Genomic DNA, 20,869 nt, shown 5'->3' on the forward strand with positions numbered 1-20,869 from the left:
GGAGTGTTTTGTCACAAATCCAGTTGGAAGAAATGTTTCTCATTCCCTTACTATGCAGCAGCCAGAAATTATTCCCTCTTCACTCCCTGATTATGTCACAAGCCTCAAAAATATATATCTATAGTGTAAAATGGGGAGTGAGATGCAGCTGCAAGGATTCCATCTCTGAGCTGTGAGAGGGGAGGAAGAGCAGCAGGTTTGGCTCAGTCACACATGTCATCTAGGATATTGCCCCAGGATAAGCCGTTGAACTCATCCAACATGCAATTAGCATAATGGACACCATGGAGAATAAGGGTATCCCATTCAGGACCACCATCGAAGAGCCACAACAACAAGCCGCTGATTTTTGCTCTAGCAGATCCAGACCTACCATGTATTAGTTGCACATCTACTCATGGTAATGGCCGCCCTATAATATTACACTTCCTGTACTCTTATATGCCATAATTGACTTCAAACCAATGGCACACGAGATGCTTGCACCTCTACACGGGTGGTGGGAAGAAGTGACGTCATTACGTCCACCTGGTCAATGTTGCCTACTTACAGCTACTGGAACCCAACAGGGGAAGAAGATTGATCAGTCTGAACTGAGGAGAAACTTTATGGATAGCGGGCGGTGGGTCAGAGGAAAGAAGAGGAGGCTCCAACCAACAAGACTCTGGAGGAAGAGAAGCTGACCAAGGAGACAAGAGTCTACAAGTCCTTGGGTGTCATTAAAGTCTTCCTGTGGCAAAGAAAGGGCCACCAAGAAGAGTTGCAACAGTCAACCACGCATGGAGTGCCCGGCGTCATGAAGAAGGGGGACTGATGAGCAGGTGAGTTTCTCTTTACCAGACAACCAGAGTTGAGTCAAATTTGATGTCTGCAGATTCGAAGGAAATTCTAACGGAATTCATTCGAACATGAAAGGGTTTTTAAAAACTTCTTATACCCGCCTCCTCAGTCCTCCTGACCCACCGCCCCCAGTTCTCTGAATGTTCCTTCTACCTTGGGTCTTCTATATTCTATTATTCTTCTATCTTCCTTCTGGCTTGGTCATCCATTCACGAGACACCAAGCCAGAAGCTTTTTTTATCTGTTTTTTGTCCCTTCGTAATCCAGAAATATGGAGGCCGACTGTCATTTTGCTGAATTCACCCAAAGTAAATCACAAAAAAAATTCAGTCTTGTGAAAACATTTTTTTGGAATATTCGAGGTGAATTTGACTTGCTTCAAATGAATTCGCTCATCTTTACGATACACTTAGGCTTAATATATGTATGGTGCATGATTAGCGTGTAATTAGCACATCATTATCTACATATGCTAATGAGCCTATTTCGCAGACAATAATTAGCATCTGATGTCCCCGGATTAGCGGGTTCCACTAAGTTCCGCTAGAAACAGGCTCAGATTCATCCTTAGCAATGCCCTGCTGTGATCGGTTAGGATCTGACCTCTTGGACCCCAATCAATGTGCAGACTATTGGGTTCGGAGCCTCTGCATGTTCCCTTACATGCCGCCCTGATTGAGCCCCGTCACTCCCAATATTACATATCTCACTTCTATGAGACTCAGATTGTGCAGAGAGTTCAGCTCTGGAGGTTATAGTGGCTCGGACACCAGCGCTGTTCGCGTCAGGCATTGTGTTTTACCTTCTGGTCCAGGCTGTACGCCAGCACCCAGTCCTCCTGCTTGGGGTGGAAGAGCAGGCTCTGAATGTAGAAATTGAGTCTGTATTTCTGGTAGGTGGCTCCAGCGTCGGAGCTGATCAGTATGCTGCTCTCCATGTCCGGATCGCTCAGGAGCATGATCTAGAAGACAAAAATCAAATCTCCATTACAAGGTATCAACGTAATCAAGAAAATATTCTGCAAAAATTGTTTATAATCATTGCATTACAGAATTAGGGTACTGCAGAATAAGTAACACCTGGTTCCTGGGGCCCAGAGGCCCTTCTGCCACATAAGAAGACACCTGTATAATGAGTGACGCGTGGTAGGTGAAGCGTTGGTGCACACATTGCATTTAGGCCAAAGAAATTCACACCTCTGAGCCAAGCTTTGCCAGCACTGAAGGTGGAAGACAACCATGTTTTGTTATAGTGTCTAACTTATCACTTGCAATGAAGCATCTGCTCATGCTCTGGTGTGACTGACAGCAGCAACCAACCCAACCCTGATACCAGAACAGCGGACAACTATTGACTATCAAGAGCATCCTACAACACCTGCCGTGTAGCGGGAACACCCCACAAATAAGACCTGCCATGTACCGGGAACACCCCACAAAGCCTGCCGTGTACCAGGGACACCCCACAAACAAGACCTACTGTATACCAGGAACATCCCACAAGACCTGCCGTGTACCGGGAAAACCCCACAACAGCTTCTGTATACTGGGATCACTCCACTAGACATGTCGTATACCGAAAAAACCCCAAAAGATCTGACATATATTGGGAACGCCTCACAAGACCTGCTGCATACAGGGAACACACCACAAGACCTGCTATATCCTAGGGACACCCCACAAGGCCTACCATGTACCGGGAACACCCCATAAGACTTGCCGTATACCAGGGAAATCCCACAAACAAGACCTGCCGAATACCAGGAACATCCCACAACAGCTTCTATATCCTGGGAATATGTCATAAAACCAGTACATCGGTAATACTCCATAAGGGATGCTATATGCTGACAACAACCCACAAGACCAGCCGTATACCAGGAAAACCCCACAAGACCGGCCGTATAACGGGAAAACCCCACAAGACCTGTCATGTTCCTGGAGCACCCCACAAGACCCGCCATATACCAGGAAAACCCCACAAGACCTGCCGTATACCGGGAACACCCCACAAGGAATGTCCATACATACATTAATTATTCCTGCTTCCAACACAGGTCTCCTTGATGCCTCATAAGTTGCACCTCTGTCACCAGATAATAAATGATAGCTCTGATTTTTAGTTGTCTCTGAGCTGGTAGGCAGATACTAACTGCAATGATGTCTCCCATACACAACACGCAGACATGAGGGACTCTTGCTCTCCTGCCTCTATGTAGCACATGTTCAGAAGCAGCAGCAGCATGGAGGTTATAATACACCAGTACTGAGCAGTGTAGCTGTGAATTGAGCTATGGGGGTAAGATAAACACTTGTTAGAAAGCTGCAGCATGAGTCAGGGTCTAGCTATAAAATAGAAGTAGCTCATGAGTGGAGAAACACGCAGATTTATATGTGAAGATATATTACATTTTTTATATTTATTTGTACTGAGTTATGCAAAGTTTGCTAAAAAATAACATTGATTTCAATTTCATGACAATTACTGAAGTCACTATCGCCCTGTATATGCAGCGCCCCAGAGTCCTGGTCGTTGCAGTACTGATGCTCCACTGCTAAGGGGGGCTATGGTACGTGTGATGGCACTGAAGGAGTTCTTCTGACCAGGTATCACAGACACCAAAACACTTCACAGTCTGGCCTCCAGGGGGAGCTAAGGGTGCTATGTATTAGGCCACTCCTCACATACTGGTAAAACTGGGGGTTAGATAGGAAGTTAGGGAGAATCTGACTGGGAATCGAACAGGCAACATCCTGTGGCAGAGGGTGTTGCGGGGAGAGACTCAGGGGGGTCCCTGTCAGGGGTGGGATCCTGACAGAGGCCTAGCGAACAGAGAGAACGTTACGGGACCGCGTCTGCACTTGATCGCGGCGGTACCCTAAGAAAGGACAAGAAGCGAGGTTCATTGTGCTGAGTGAGAAACGAGATCAACGCAACAAGGAGAAACACCAGTAGGAGTCGTGCTGTAAGACGAGGCAACATCCTACTGAGGCGCGTAGCCGGTGGCCGGAACGCCGAGGAAGTACTAGGCTCCAAGCAATACTTCAAACCTACGGCCGGACAGTCAGTTATAGGCGGGCTGTCTCACACAAATCACCTACGAAGACATAGGGGGCAACAATAGGAGAGGGGCGACGCTAGGGTCCCGGAAGAACTCCGAGCCTACCCGTCATACGGGTGCGTCCTAGCCATATCATCTGGGGGACGAAGAAGAACATCTTAATCGAGTTGTGAGGGAACTTCAGAAACAGATACAACAGTTGTGGGGACTATCCCGTAAGCTCAGCAGGGGAGGACCACAACACATAGTGCTAGTAGGAAGGCACAGATTTCCACCTGCAAAGGGAACTCTGGAGGTGCCATCGGACCGGCCAGGCTTGCGCAGCCCGGTTAACCGTATTCCGGACTGAGGATCCTGAAGCCTTCAGTAAAGCGGTAAAGAGACTGCAACCTGGTGTCCTCGTTATTTAACCTGCACCGCACCACCACAACATCACCACCATCCTCTCCACCTTCATTGTACGCCCCTCAGCAGGGTCACGGACCGGGTCTAGCCACCGTGACAACCCCCGAACAGAGACTCAGAGACCCGGTACCGGGTACCCCTCGGCCCTGCGACAGTGGGGGCGCTACATATATATCAATTGAAGTTTGGATGTTAAGTCTAACTACCGTAATTACAGAATGATGTGGGGCAGATTGTGCAACTTTATTAAGCAAATCATCTGGAACCTCAATCATCAAGTTATAAAGAGATCTGGTTTTCCAGCAAATATGTGAAATTAGCTCACCCCTGGGAGAAGAAACTTAGCTAGTGCCCCCTATAGGAGATCTGAGCAAGCTGCACAGTATGACAATGTCTGACCTTGGTGACATTAACAAGGTACGTTTCTTTTTTCCAGACAAGAGATCATTTGTATATTTTTCCAAAGGTGCCTTGCCAAAAGGATTCTATACCTAGAGAGCCTATCCAAGCTCTGCACTGATGAGGGGCAAGTACCCCGGACACAGCTGTCTGAGGATGGATGAGGATCTGGCTGGGTGAATATCGATATTCATATTTCAAGGCTTGTTAAACAGTTTAATAATGACTTACGGGGAAGTCACCTTCAATTGGTTGCTCTGATGGTGGCGAGCTAGTTTTCACAAGTTCCAGTATACAGCTAATTAGCATGTTTTTACCATGGACAACTCCATATTCCGCTGAGCTCCTTGAAGGCGTTGTCTCAATTTTTTTAATTGGTAAAATTGCAAAATCTTTATAAAAACAACAATGGATGGATTTATAATTGTATAGCTTGCTGCTTGTTACCTCTGCAGTCTTGTTACCTCTGCAGTCTGTCAGCAGTTGCCGTTTTACAAGGCTATACATCTTGCATGAACAGCTCTGCACTGCCCCGTCCAAGACTTTTTGCATACTAGAAACACCCAACGAGACTCATTAGTTCAGTGATGCTCTCACCCAAAATTTCTTCTTGCAGTATGGGAGCGACAATGTCGCTGGTCTGTCCTGACAATCTTCAGGAGCACACCACTCCTCTCAGCAGCCAAGAAGCAGAGGAACTATTAGCTCCTGAAGAAAGAAGATTAGGCTACCTCTTTAAGAAGACCCTATCCATTATTTCATTAAATCGGCATCAAGAGCATCTGATGCCCCCAGCCAAACCATGCTCCGTATAAACGAGCTGGTGGCCCTCTGTATAGGTACCATCCACACAAGTTCTCACCACCCATGGACAGAGGACCCACATTGACTGTGCCCACGCGCTCCACAGCCACAGGAGCTGCTTCTATTGTGCCTATGCCCTTCTTGTAGTAATTTCAGGACTCACGTCTCGGGCACAACCTTTTGCCGGTCATGCCTGGAGCTTTACAGTGGGATCACCCCAGGAAATGTCCCCGATGACGGGTGAACCGCAGTCTCCTTCCTGCTCCCTTTCATCCTCCTGATTGTTACACAATACTCTCTTTCTCGTCTCTCATGATAGTTTTCATTTTAAAGCAGCATGAAGAGACGCGGCGGCGGAGGTTCCCACTGATCACAAAGAAAGGAAACATAAGACAAGTGAAAGTTAGATGACTGCGGGCGCCGCACTAGAGCAAATATGACAGCGGCAGAAAATCGCTCCCAGCCATGATGTGTTAGATTGCCGTCACTTCAGTAGCTGCTGGAGATCCTCTCCGACATAAAACACATCTGGAGACAGCGCGCTCCGAATCTGTTACCTATAAAATTGCTTTATGCTCATGAAGTTGATGTACAAAGCTGTTTTTTATAGGAAACGCTATTAACCTTTTCATGACAAGACAAGACGTAAACAGTAAATGAGATGGCAGATTAAAGGACCCGTAATAAACCTCACCAGAGGAACAGAACAAAATCTATCATTGTGATCATTGCGGCCAAATGACGTGTAAAAAAAAAGAATATCAGAAAAGGGTGGATATATACAGCAGAGGACCATATAGAAACCCCTGGCTCCTTTAACTCTTAAAGGGATTGTTCACTACTTTCAAACATATTCTAAGGTTGGTGGGAAAGTACAAAAAAAAAAACATTCTCACCAACTGGACCAGTAATACTCCACTGTGCTCCACACTGTTACTTGTTGGTCTAGCTTCTCCTTCCACTGGAAAGCATCACGTGACTGCTGCAGCCAATCAGCATCTCTGATCGGCTGCAGTGTTAATGTTGCAGCAAAGCTGGAAGAAACAATCTTTCTTCCAGCTCAGATGGAAACTGACAGAATGTTTATGGAATGTGACAGAAAGTAATGGAATGTGATGGCTCAGATGGAATATGAAGGAATTTGACGGAATGTGAAGGAATTAACGGAATGTGATGGAATGTTTATGGAATGTGACGGAATATGAAGGAAAATGATGGAATGTAATGGAATATGACGGAATGTGACTGAATGTAACGGAATGTGACGGAATATAACGGAATGTGACGGAATGTGACAGCTCAGATGGAATGTGACGGAATATGAAGGAATATGATGGAATGTGACAGAATGTGACTGAATGTGACGGAATGTGACAGAATGTGACTGAATGTAACGGAATGTGACGGAATGTGAAGGAATGTGACAAAAAATAACGGAATGTGACGAAATGTGAAGGAATGTGATGGAATATCACGGAATGTGACGGAGTGTGACGGAATGTGACGTAATTTAATGGAATGTAATGGAATATCATGGAATGTGACGGAATGTGAAGGTATGCAATGGAATGTGATGGAATTTGAAGGAATGTGACGGAATGTGATGAAATTTAACGGAAGTTAACAGAATGTGAAGGAATGTGATGGAATATTAGGGAATGTGACGAAATATGAAGGTATGCGATGGAATGTGGTGGAATATAATGAAATGCGACGGAATATGAAGGTATTTGACGGAATGAGAAGGAATGTGACAGCTCAGATGGAATGTGAATGTGACGGAATGTAATGGAATATGACGGAATGAGAAGGAATGTGATGGAATGTAATGGAATGTGATGGCTCAGATGGAATGTGACGGAATCTAACGGAATGTGATGGAATGTGACGGAATTTAAAGGAATTTAATGGAATGTGAAGGAATGTAATGGAATATCACTGAATGCGACGAAATATGAAGGAATGTGACAGAATGTGACAGAATGTGATGGAATGTGACAAAATTTAACAGAATTTAACGGAATGTGTAGGAATGTGATGGAATATCTTCTCATGTACAGCACCATGGAATCAATGGTGCTATGTAAATAAATAATATCAGGGAATGTGACGAAATATGAAGGTATTTGACGGAATGCGAAGGAATGTGACAGCTCAGATGGAATGTGAAGGAATGTAATAGAATATGACGAATGAGAAGGAATGCGAAGGAATGTGATGGAATGTTTATGGAATTTGACAGCTCAGATGCAATGTGACGGAATATGAAGGAATGTGATGGAATGTGACAGAATGTGACGGAATATAATGGAATGTGATGGAATGTGATGGAATGTGATGGAATATCACGGAATATAACGGAATGTGACGGAATGTGATGGAATATCACGGAATATAACGGAATGTGACGGAATGTGATGGAATGTGATGAAATGTGACAGCTCAGATGCAATGTGACGGAATATGAAGGAATGTGATGGAATGTGACAGAATGTGACGGAATATAACGGAATGTGATGGAATGTGATGGAATGTGATGGAATATCACGGAATATAACGGAATGTGACGGAATGTGATGGAATGTGATGAAATGTGATTGAATATCACGGAATATAACGGAATGTGATGGAATGTGATGGAATGTGATGGAATATCACGGAATATAACGGAATGTGACGGAATGTGATGGAATGTGATGAAATGTGACAGCTCAGATGGAATGTGACAGAATGTGATGGAATGTGACGTAATTTAACGGAATGTGAAGGAATGTGATGGAATGTGATGGAATGTGCTGGAATATCACAGAATGTGATGGAATATGAAGGAATGTGATGAAATGTGACAGCTCAGATGGAATGTGACAGAATATGATGGAATGTGATGGAATGTGAAGGAATGTGATGAAATGTGACAGCTCAGATGGAATGTGGCAGAATGTAACAGTCATGTGATGCTTCTGTTCTCGCTATGGGTCATAGGACACTTGGTCCCTTCGTCATACACTGTGTCTGATGAGCTGACACTCGGGACTGTCCTCTGTCCGGGCCTGCACCGGATGTCCTGGTCATCATGTTCTGGTCATCCACTGCTGATGGTAGCGATTGAAGTCCTGCTCGGGCGCTTACATGCAATCGAGTGGTCACTGGGAAGTTGGTTTTAAAGTATCGGTGGCCCCTTTATTCAATGGGAACCTGTGCAGCTGCACAGGTTGGATATATGATTTCACTATAACGGATGGATGGTGCCCACCATATTATGGGCCGTGTGACTCAAGATGTTTTAGATGGATCGTTGTGAAAGTGGCAGCGCTTTTTTTAATGGCAATGTCAATAGCTAACGAATAAGAAAAAGGAAAGTGCTATGGGGGAATATATCACGTCTGACTGAGACGACTAAAGATGGAAAGCAAAACCTGCTGAAACACTGTGCACATAATACTGCCATACTACTCCTAAATCAAACCAAATACAAACACAAGAATGGCAGTAAAGAGTGACAACATACTTTAATATATAGCAGTGGTGTACTATGGAGGGGGTCAGAAGGGCACAAAATTCTTAGGTTCGCAAAATTTCAGAGGGAAAAAAAGTGGAGGGTATCTATGGCTCCAAAAGCACCAAAAGTTCCAGAAGTATGCATATGCCCCGGACTAGAGACCGATGCCCAAATCTCCAGGTAGGTGCAAATCTGTGCTGTGTCAGCCTCAGACTGGCGCCAATACAGTTGGGTCCAACACTTTCCGTCTTGTGGTGCAGACAGGGCACTAATGTTACTGCAGTGCATCTCCTGCAGGGAGAAGAGGATTTCTTTGCTCCGGTTAGGTGAGCATATGTAGCGCCCCCCACTGCCGCAGGGCCGAGGGGTACCCGGTACCGGGCCTGTGAGTCTCTGCTCTGGGGTTGTCACGGCGGCTAGGCCCCGGTCCGTGACCCTGCCGTGGGGCGCACAGTGAATAATAGATGTGGATGATGGTAGTGACGCTGTAGTGGTGCAGTGCAGTAAATAACGAGGACACCAGGTTGCAGTCTCTTTACCTCTTTACTGAAGATCTCTGGGTCCTCAGTCCGGAACACGGTTTACCAGGCTGCGCAAGTCCGACCGGTCCAATGGCACCTCCAGAGCTCACTTCACAGGTGGAAATCTGTGCCTTCCTTCTAGCGCTATGTGTTGTGGTCCTTCCCTGCTGTGCTTACAGAAAGTCCCCACAACTGTTGTGTCTGTTTCTGAAGTTCCCTCACAACTCGATTAGATGATGTTCTGCTAATCCTCCGTCCCTCCCTGGTGTTCTGGTTGGGACGGCACCCGTTTGACGGGTAGGCTCGGAGCTCTTCCGGGACCCTAGAGTCGCCCCTCTCCACAAGTTGCCCCCCAAGACTGCATAGGTGATATAAGTTAGACAGCCCGCCTTAGACTGACTGTCCTGCCGCTGTTTGGAGTATTGCTTGAAGCTGAATGTTATGATACTCCCTCGGCGTTCCGGCCACCGGTAGTGCGCCTCAGTAGGATGTTGCTTCGGTCTTACAGCACGACTCCTACTGGTATTTCTCCTTTGCGTGATCTCGTTTCTCACTCAGCACAATCTATCTCGCTTCTAATCCTTCCTTGGGTACCGCCGCTACCCGGAGCAGGCGCGGTCCCGTTACGTTCTTTCTTGTTGCCAAGCCTCTGCCAGGATCCCACCCCTGACAGAGACCCTACTGTATCTTCCCCCACAACACCCTCTGCCACAAGGTGTTGCCTGGTTCCAACCCAGTCAGCTTTCTGATCTAACTTCCTGCCTGACCCCCAGTTTACCCACTATGGTGGGGAGTGGCCTAATGAATAGCACCCTTAGCTCCCCCCGGAGGCCCGACTGTGAAATGTATTGGTGTCTGTGATACCTGATCAGATGAACTCCTTCAGTGCCATCAGACGCACCATAGCTCCCCATAGTGGCGGAGCCACAGTACTGCAACGACCAGGACTCTGGGGCGCTGCACTCCCCCCTGGTTAAACACAGTACTCCGGGACTGGGGAGAAAACAACAATACAAGTTAGCAAAAAGACATACAGTTTTGTTGAGTGCAATAACAATAAGTATACTTGAACAGGCTTCCCTTTATGGGAGGTGAGGACACTTGAACGTTACAAACATGGTTAAATATCATAGCAACATGCTATAAATAACTCTTCGTACCCAACCGGGTATTCTACTAAGTGCAAAATTGTTGAACAATAATTTAACATTGCCTTTAAGGACATACACTCTGAATCCACTAAAGACCTTCCTATAATCACATTATAAGGTAATTTAACTTTTACATTCTCCTTCTTTAAATCTGCAGGACCGCCTGTCCTAACGGCACCAGACCTACTGCCTCTCCTTTCTATGCAGGACCGCCCCATTCAGCCCGGGCCTACTGCCTTTTCAACTACTATACACAGTATAGAACATAACATTACTTTCAGTTTAAGAGCACCGAGCCATTTTTACATGACTCCCATGAGGACTCAGGGTTCACCTTCTACCCCCATTGTCTATCAACATTATCAAGCATTTCCTATAGAACATTAAACCTTCTCATTATCTTTCTCTCTATCTTTCACTTTTTCTTTTCAGAGAACATCATCAGTATTTCTTTACAATTAACTGGTTGGATACATATAACTTTCTCATGTAAACATTATCATCACTTTCTTTCGTCAAAACATTATTGCTACCTGTCTTAAAGCAATATCACCATTTAAGTGCAACAAATGAACATCCCCTTTAAGAGGGGACCAAGTCTCTATGAGGTAGCATATCTTCTCAAGCTACCAGTCCATACTCAGCAAAGGTTCCAGTGTGGTATCTTCACAAAGAGTCCTTTTTGAAGTAAAACCAGTAGGAAGCACCTTTAAGAAGGTGCAAACTATTTACAAAAAGTTTGTATCATGCACTGTTCATGATTCAGCAGTTCTTTTCAACAATGAGGAAACAGGAAACAAGAGCAAAAGCAGAGGAAGGGATCCCGGGTAAACAAAGGGATCCCTTTAAGAGTTAACCCTAGTCGGGTTTAAAGCAGCAAAAAGCAGGGAAACAAACAGTTAACTATGTACAGTTTCAGGTTTCCGAGGTTTAGTTGGACGGCTTCCAGGGCTGCACCTGGCACTTAACCCTTTTTGGCCTGGGCAAAGTGAGGTCCAGGATTACACCCAGTGCTGGACAAACGCCGTTAATCCGTCTTTCATGTACAGTTAAATCATGCACAGCGATGGAGGTCTGCGCAGCTTGAGTAGGGGCATTTGCTGCAAGATCAGTCACTGAAATGGAGTCAGCAGCTGTGGCACTAGCAGTCGCGGGAGTGGTGTCAGTCATCAGGGCAGGGTCGTCCTTCATACCTGCTTCAGATGCGGTCCCTCCGATGCCGATCTGCTCCGTCTCTGCTGGGGTCTGGAACGCTAGTTGCAGGGCCTTGCGCCGCAGCGTTATCATCTCCGTTTGCAGCACCTCGCTTTCCGGCAGGGCCTTGCCTTCTGGCTTCGGAGCACTGGAACTTCTTGCTTGCTCCGGACCAGACGAGGCTGCCGACAGATGTCTGGTGAGGCTTCCGATGATGGTCTTCTTCCACCCGGCCTCAGTGCTCAGCGGCGTCCGCCGGGGTTGGTGGATCAGCGCGTCCGCTCCGGTCTGCAGGGGGTCAGCGTCAACTATGGAGGTCTGGCTGCGGTGCCTCTCTGGGTAGCTGGGGGAGTCCTCGGCTCCGACCCCACGCTCTGGCTCCGGGCGGCTGGCCATGGCATCCTCCATGTCGCTGAATTCTTCTTCCTGGTCCTTTTCCCGCTCTCTCCTTCGTGGGCGGTTTCGCTTTCGTTGTCTCCGCCCCCCATTGAGGATCAGTAGGCGGATCTCGGCTGCTGACGGACACGTCCTCAAGGGGCAGAAATATTTAGACTGGGCGGCCATTGTCTTTCGCGCTCTCCAGCTTGTTCACGCCCACTTCCACGCCCTTCATCTTCTCCTGCGCTCTCCTTAGCGCCGTAATGGCGGCGGTTTTGGCGGGAACTTTTGGCGGCAAGTGGCAATCCACAGTCTTTGCAATAAGTCACAGTTCAAGCAAAATAAATCACAATTCCAAGGCACACATGACCCGATTCCTCAGGCTTAAGTAGATCCTGTTCGTGACGCCAAGTTGTAGCGCCCCCCACTGCCTCAGGGCCGAGGGGTACCCGGTACCGGGCCTGTGAGTCTCTGCTCTGGGGTTGTCACGGCGGCTAGGCCCCGGTCCGTGACCCTGCCGTGGGGCGCACAGTGAATAATAGATGTGGATGATGGTAGTGACGCTGTAGTGGTGCAGTGCAGTAAATAACGAGGACACCAGGTTGCAGTCTCTTTACCTCTTTACTGAAGATCTCTGGGTCCTCAGTCCGGAACACGGTTTACCAGGCTGCGCAAGTCCGACCGGTCCAATGGCACCTCCAGAGTTCTCTTCACAGGTGGAAATCGGTGCCTTCCTTCTAGCGCTATGTGTTGTGGTCCTTCCCTGCTGTGCTTACAGAAAGTCCCCCACAACTGTTGTGTCTGTTTCTGAAGTTCCCTCACAACTCGATTAGATGATGTTCTGCTAATCCTCCGTCCCTCCCTGGTGTTCTGGTTGGGACGGCACCCGTTTGACGGGTAGGCTCGGAGCTCTTCCGGGACCCTAGAGTCGCCCCTCTCCACAAGTTGCCCCCCAAGACTGCATAGGTGATATAAGTTAGACAGCCCGCCTTAGACTGACTGTCCTGCCGCTGTTTGGAGTATTGCTTGAAGCTGAATGTTATGATACTCCCTCGGCGTTCCGGCCACCGGTAGTGCGCCTCAGTAGGATGTTGCTTCGGTCTTACAGCACGACTCCTACTGGTATTTCTCCTTTGCGTGATCTCGTTTCTCACTCAGCACAATCTATCTCGCTTCTAATCCTTCCTTGGGTACCGCCGCTACCCGGAGCAGGCACGGTCCCGTTACGTTCTTTCTTGTTGCCAAGCCTCTGCCAGGATCCCACCCCTGACAGAGACCCTACTGTATCTTCCCCCACAACACCCTCTGCCACAAGGTGTTGCCTGGTTCCAACCCAGTCAGCTTTCTTCTCTAACTTCCTGCCTGACCCCCAGTTTACCCACTATGGTGGGGAGTGGCCTAATGAATAGCACCCTTAGCTCCCCCCGGAGGCCCGACTGTGAAATGTATTGGTGTCTGTGATACCTGATCAGATGAACTCCTTCAGTGCCATCAGACGCACCATAGCTCCCCATAGTGGCGGAGCCACAGTACTGCAACGACCAGGACTCTGGGGCGCTGCACATACACTTCATTTTTTTGTTGGAGGTTGAACAAAACAAACGTGACATTATTACATTTGGAGAAAGCACTCAGGGGGCATTAATACTTTTAAAGGAGGGCATTTTATTTGTTTTAAGGCGGCACTCAGACAATATTATTATGTGCTGGCATACCACATAATGCCAAAATACCACTACTTTTCCGTACCTAGTTTCAAGAAGTAAGTTGCAATGAATTGCTACAGTGGAAGTTTCTTTGAGTGGGAGAGGTTACGTAATGAAGCCAGACCGGTGAAATTTTATACACTGCTCCAAAAAATAAGAGGAACACTAAAATCCCACATTCTAGATATCACTGAATGAAATATTCCAGCTGCAAATCTTTATTCATTACATAGTGGAATGCGTTGAGAACAATAAAACATAAAAATGATCAAAGTAAATCAAAATGAATATCCCATGGAGGTCTGGATTTGGAATGATACTCAAAATCAATGTGGAAACTCAAATTACAGGCTGATCCAACTTCAGTGGAAATGCAACAAGACAAGGTAATGATGCTCAGTATTGTGTGTGGCCTCCACGTGCCTGTATGACCTCCCTACAATGCCTGGGCATGGTCCTGATGAGGCGGCGGATGGTCTCCTGAGGGATCTCCTCCCAGACCTGGACTAAAGCATCAGACAGCTCCTGGACAGTCTGTGGTGTGATGTGGCGTTGGTGGATGGTGCAAGACATGATGTCCCAGATGTGCTTGATTGGATTCAGGTCTGGGGAACGGGCGGGCCAGTCCATAGCATCAATATATTCATCATGCAGGATCTGCTGACACACTTCAGCCACATGGGGCCTAGCATTGTCAGGCATCAGAAGGGCCCAGTGCACCTGCATATGGTCTCACAAGAGGTCTGAGGATCTCATCTTGGTACCAAATGGCAGTCAGGGTACTCCTGGCTAGCACATGGAGGGCTGTGCGGCCCTCCAAAGAAATGCCTCCCCACACCATTATTGACCCGCTGGCCAACTGGTCAGGTTGGAGGATGTTGCAGGCAGCAGAACGTTCTCCACGGCCTCTCCAGATTCTGACACATGTGCTCAGTGTGAACCTGCTCTCATCCGTGAAGAGCACAGGGCGCCAATGTCGAATCTGCAGATCTTGATGGTTTTTGGCAAATGACAAGCGTCCTGCACAGTGTTGGGCTGTGAGCCCAACCCCATCTGTGGACGTCATGCCCTCATCCCATCCTCATGGAGTCTGTTTCTGACAGCTTGAGCAGACACATGGATGTTAGTGGCCTGCTGGAGGTCATTTTGCAGGGCTCTGGCAGTGCTCCTCCTGTTCCTCCTTCCACAAAGGAGAAGGTAGCTTTACTGATGCTGGGTTGTTGCCGTCCTACGGCCCCCTCCACATCTCCTGGTGTACTGGCCTGTCTCCTGGTAGCGCTTCCAGCATCTGGACACTACGCTGACAGACACAGCAAACCTTCTTGCCACAGCTCACATTGATGTGCCATCCTGGATGAGCTGCACTACCTGAGCCACTTGTGTGGGTTGTAGAGTCCGTCTCATGCTACTACGAGTGTGAAAGCACAACCAACATTCAAAAGTGACCAAAACATCAGCCAGAAAGCATTGGTACTGAGATGTGGTCTGTGGTCCCCACCTGCAGAACCTCTCCTTTATAGAGGGCGTCTTGATAATTGCCAACAATTTCCATCTGTTGTTTATTCCATTTGCACAACAGCATGTGAAATCGATTGTCAATCAGTGTTACTTCCTAAGTGGACAGTTTGATTTCACAGAAGTTTGATTTACTTGGAGTTATATTTTGTTGTTTAAGTGTTCCCTTTATTTTTTGGAGCAGTATATATATATACACACACTAGTGTTGAGCATTCCGATACCGCAAGTATCGGGTATCGGCCGATACTTGCGGTATCGGAATTCCGATACCAGGATTCCGATACTTGCCGCGTATCGGATACCGGAATCGGAAGTTCCCAGATTCAAAATTCCGAAATTCAGCCAATGAGAATGATTCCAAGTGTGGGCACATCCTGTTTAGCATGGAGGGCATGAAACTACTGGCAAGGCTGTGATTGGCTGCTGAAATGATGTCATGATGCAGTTTAAAAGTCGCTGGCGCCATTTTCCGATCACTCTGCTGTGAATTCAGTTAGTGACAGGACGCTGTTTGCTGACTGAGGGACAGTTTAGAGATAGCGATTTGCTTCTTTGTGCTTTCCAAAGGCTAATTTAGCAACCGCTGTGTTCACCTACTATTCACCTTGCTTTTGCCTTGTAGCGCTGTTTTCACAGCGATCTGCAAGGTCTGTGTGTGTGTGTGTGTGTGAGTGCAGCCCACTCTCTAGTCTGAGTGCAGCCACATAGGCCATCCATAGCTGGTTGTATTCAGTTCAGGGAGGGTGGTTCATTGCCTCATACTGTTCTTTTTTTTTTTTTTTTTTCAAGTAGTGTAGTCTGCTGCTAATTAATTTACAAAAATCCTATTAGTGTCTTTCCACCCGTCTCCAGCTAATTTGTGGAAAAACACTACATAGGATAAAGTAGAGGAGGGTTTTTGGGCCTTGCAGCGCCGTTTACGGCTGTCTGCACGGTCTCCGTGTGACTGCAGCTCGCCCTGTAGTCTGTGAGCAGCCGTAGCCTGGTTGTCTCCAGCTCAGGGTTGTTCACTGCGTCATACCGCCAAATCAATTTTAATTTTTTTTCAAGTAGTGTAGTCTGCTGCTAATTAATTTAAAAAAATCCTATTAGTGTCTTTCCACCCGTCTCCAGCTAATTTGTGGAAAAACACTACATAGGATAAAGTAGAGGAGGGTTTTTGGGCCTTGCAGCGCCGTTTACGGCTGTCTGCACAGTCTCCGTGTGACTGCAGCTCGCCCTGTAGTCTGTGAGCAGCCGTAGCCTGGTTGTCTCCAGCTCAGGGTTGTTCACTGCGTCATACCGCCAAATCAATTTTAATTTTTTTTCAAGTAGTGTAGTCTGCTGCTAATTAATTTAAAAAAATCCTATTAGTGTCTTTCCACCCGTCTCCAGCTAATTTGTGGAAAAACACTACATAGGATAAAGTAGAGGAGGGTTTTTGGGCCTTGCAGCGCCGTTTACGGCTGTCTGCACGGTCTCCGTGTGACTGCAGCTCGCCCTGTAGTCTGTGAGCAGCCATAGCCTGGTTGTCTCCAGCTCAGGGTTGTTCACTGCGTCATACCGCCAAATCAATTTTAATTTTTTTTCAATTAGTGTAGTCTGCTGCTAATTAATTTAAAAAAATCCTATTAGTGTCTTTCCACCCATCTCCAGCTAATTTGTGGAAAAACACTACATAGGATAAAGTAGAGGAGGGTTTTTGGGCCTTGCAGCGCCGTTTACGGCTGTCTGCACGGTCTCCGTGTGACTGCAGCTCGCCCTGTAGTCTGTGAGCAGCCGTAGCCTGGTTGTCTCCAGCTCAGGGTTGTTCACTGCGACATACCGCCAAATCAATTTTAATTTTTTTTTCAAGTAGTGTAGTCTGCTGCTAATTAATTTAAAAAAATCCTATTAGTGTCTTTCCACCCGTATCCAGCTAATTTGTGGAAAAACACTACATAGGATAAAGTAGAGGAGGGTTTTTGGGCCTTGCAGCGCCGTTTACGGCTGTCTGCACGGTCTCTGTGTGACTGCAGCTCTATCTGTTGTCAGTTCAGCCCCCAAAAAAGAAATAAATAATAAAGTTCACCAAACACACCAGTTACACCACTTTACATTTGTGTAGGCCACATTAGCTCATATTAAAGTCTAGTCCACACTTTAGAAAATTAGTGTTTCTTATACCTGTTAGGAGGAGTTGCTCAGGAATAAGCACACAAATCCGTTAGTACTTTTCTGCTTTTCTTTATCAGTCAACCAAGATGAAGAAGGCAGTGAGTAAGGCACGTGGGCGTGGGCGTGGGCGCGGAGCAGGGAGGGGACGTGGGGATTCTGTGCCTGCTGCGGGCACCGGTGACTCATCAGCACCCACTTTCACCAGGCAACAGTCGTTCATGCGCAGCTTTGTGTCAGAGCGTCGTACACCGCTGCTGCGTCAAGACCAAATTGAAGCTGTTGTCGGATGGATGGCAGCTAATGCATCAACTTCCATTAGTGCCACATCCTCTCAGACACAGAGCACTGGAGAGCAGCCATCTGTCTCTTCACCACCTGCCAAATTGCCCAGGCAGACAGAGATCCCAGGACAGGAGCCGTCTCTACTTCTGTTCTCTGAATCTCTTGGCTTGGAAACAGGGGGCCAGCCAAGCAGCATTGGAGAAATGGAAGAAGAGGCAGGGTGCAGTGATGCCCAACAGCTTTTTCTGTCTTCCTCTGAAGAGGCGGGTGGGCCAGTGGCTCCGGTCACCACATCGCAGGCCGCATCAGCTGATGATGACACTCAGGTGCCACTTACTGGTGCGTGCTCTGCTGCTGAGACTACCCAGGAGGAGCAGTTGGGGGCAGAGGGTAGTGTAGATGATGAGGTCCTCGACCCATCTTGGCGTGAGGGACAGGAAGGTGGTGGGAGCAGCTCTGAGGAAGAGATTCCCCGTACGGCCCAAAGAGGGAGAGGGAGGGGGAAGACCGCGGATCCTGCAGCCTCCGCTTTGGCACCCGTTAGGAGCATGTCTCTTCCAAAGGCCAAAAAGGGCGCTCCCAAGACTTGCAGTGCCTGGTCCTTTTTTGACACAGTTGCAGATGACATTTGCTATGTCAGATGCAACGTGTGTCATCAAAAAGTCAAAAGAGGTCGAAATGTCAGCAGCCTCAATACCTCCAACATGTGGAAACATGTGCGCAACAGGCACCCGGCGGAGTTAGAAAAACACACTGAAGAGGTAGGCCAACCAACAGCGGCAGCTACCACCTCTTCAGCTCGTGTTGCCTCTTCCTCTAGCTCACACGCAGCTGGTTCGGCTTCCTCCCAGGATCGCCGTGGAAGAACCTCTGGCCCTGTTGTCCAGAGACCCGCTGTAATTCCACCCGCAGCACCACTTTCCCAGTCATCCACACACTCCCAGCCCAGTCTACAGCCATCGGTAGTACAGGCATGGGAGAAAAGGCGGCCTTTCTCGTCAAACCACCCACGAGCACAGGCTCTGACTGCAGGCATTGCCAAACTGCTGTCACTGGAAATGCTGTCATTCAGGCTGGTGGAGACTGACAGCTTCCGTGACTTGATGTCATTGGCAGTCCCACAGTACAATGTGCCCAGCCGCTTTTACTTCAGCAGGCAAGCCGTCCCTGCCCTGCACAAGCATGTGGAGGGACACATAAAACACGCGCTTCTGAACGCCGTCAGTAGCAAGGTCCACCTCACCACCGATGCGTGGACCAGTCAACATGGACAGGGGCGATACCTTTCCCTCACTGCCCATTGGGTTAATGTCGTTGAGCCAGGTACAGACCGTGCGAGTGGCGCAGGACGTGTCCTGCCCACTCCAAGGATTGCAGGAATCCATTCTGTACGCATTGACTCCTCCTCTTACACCAGTTCCTCAGAATCATCGCTGCAGGAGCCGTCACAGTCCACCTCCACATGGACCCGTGATGAACGTGTACCTGTTACGACCGACATGAGCACAGCCGTGGCCAAACGTCAACAGGCCGTGTTGAAATTAATTTTTTTGGGGAATCGTAGCCACACAGCGCAGGAGCTCTGGAATGCCATCAAGCAGGAGAGCGATGTGTGGTTTGTGCCAGCGAATCTCCAGCCAGGCATGGTAGTGTGTGATAATGGCCGAAATCTGGTGGCAGCTCTGGGCCTCGGCAACCTCACTCACATCCCATGTCTGGCACATGTGCTCAATTTGGTCGTGCAGAGCTTTTTGAGGGACTATCCGGATCTTGATGCACTGCTGCACAAGGTCCGCCTAGAGTGTGCTCACTTGCGGCGTTCCAGCACGGCAAAAGCGCGCATTGCGGCTCTGCAGCGCCGACACCGCCTGCCGGAACATCGCATCATATGTGACCTACCTACCAGGTGGAATTCCACGTTACATATGTTGGAGCGGTTGTGTGAGCAGCAGCAAGCTGTAATGGAGTACCAGCTGCTTCAGGCGCAAAAAAGTCGCAGTCAGCGCCGTACAGACTTCACAACCACAGAGTGGGCCACTATGAATGACGTCTGCCAGGTTTTGCGTCCCTTTGATTATTCCACGCGGATGGCGAGTGCAGATGATGCACTAGTCAGCATGACTGTCACCCTTATCTGCCTGCTTGAAAAATCACTGCAAGCGCTAAGGGATGATGTTGTGGAAGAGGTGGAGGATGAGGATTCACCATTTCCATCATCTTCTGGACAGTCAGCACCACGTGGTTCCTCACAAACGCGTAGGCAGGGGACAGTTTGTGAGGAGGATGAGGAGGAGTCAATGGAGGAGGAAGACGTCCGTCCAGAGGAGGGAGTTACCGAATTGTCCAGTACTCAGTGTGTACAGCGAGGGTGGGGTGATGACGAGCAGGCAGAGATCACGCCTCCAGCAGGGGACAGCGTTTCTTGGGCAGTTGGCAGTCTGCAGCACATGGTGGATTACATGCTGCAGTGCCTGAGAAACGACCGCCGCATCGCCCACATTCTCAACATGTCTGATTATTGGGTGTTCACCCTCCTCGATCCTCGCTACCGGGACAACGTAGAAAGCCTCATCACACCGTTGAACCGGGAGCGAAAAATGCGGGAGTACCAAGACACACTGGTCAATTCCATCATCTTCTCCATTCCAACTGAGAGAAGTGCTGCTAGTGCATTACAAAGCAGCTCAGTGCGTCCAGGCAGTGGAGGAGGCTCTGCACAAAGAGGGAGCAGAAGCAGTGCCTCTGCCCAAGGCAAGACCAGTATGGCCCAACTGTGGCACAGTTTTCTGTGCCCCCCACAAAAGTCTACACCATCACAGACGGCTCCAGTCAGCAGGAGGCAACGGTTCCGTCAGATGGTGACAGACTACATGTCTTGCCCTCTTGCTGTACTCCCAGACGGCTCTTCCCCTTTCAAGTTTTGGGTCTCAAAGCTGGATACATGGCCAGAGCTAAGCCAGTATGCATTGGAGGTG

General features: G+C 48.2%; 1 protein-coding gene across 1 annotated transcript in view; it reads right to left on the minus strand.

Annotated features, from left to right (window-relative positions):
* The window catches only part of SORCS3 (sortilin related VPS10 domain containing receptor 3), a 694,652-nt gene that overhangs the window by 329,021 nt on the left and 344,762 nt on the right, over positions 1–20,869 (minus strand). The window contains exon 4 of the mRNA XM_077258082.1: positions 1,643–1,801. Coding sequence (XP_077114197.1) covers positions 1,643–1,801 — 159 coding nt within the window. The remainder of the gene's footprint in view (positions 1–1,642; positions 1,802–20,869) is intronic.

The sequence above is a fragment of the Ranitomeya variabilis genome, chromosome 4, assembly GCF_051348905.1.
Source record: "Ranitomeya variabilis isolate aRanVar5 chromosome 4, aRanVar5.hap1, whole genome shotgun sequence".
Taxonomy (NCBI): domain Eukaryota; kingdom Metazoa; phylum Chordata; class Amphibia; order Anura; family Dendrobatidae; genus Ranitomeya; species Ranitomeya variabilis.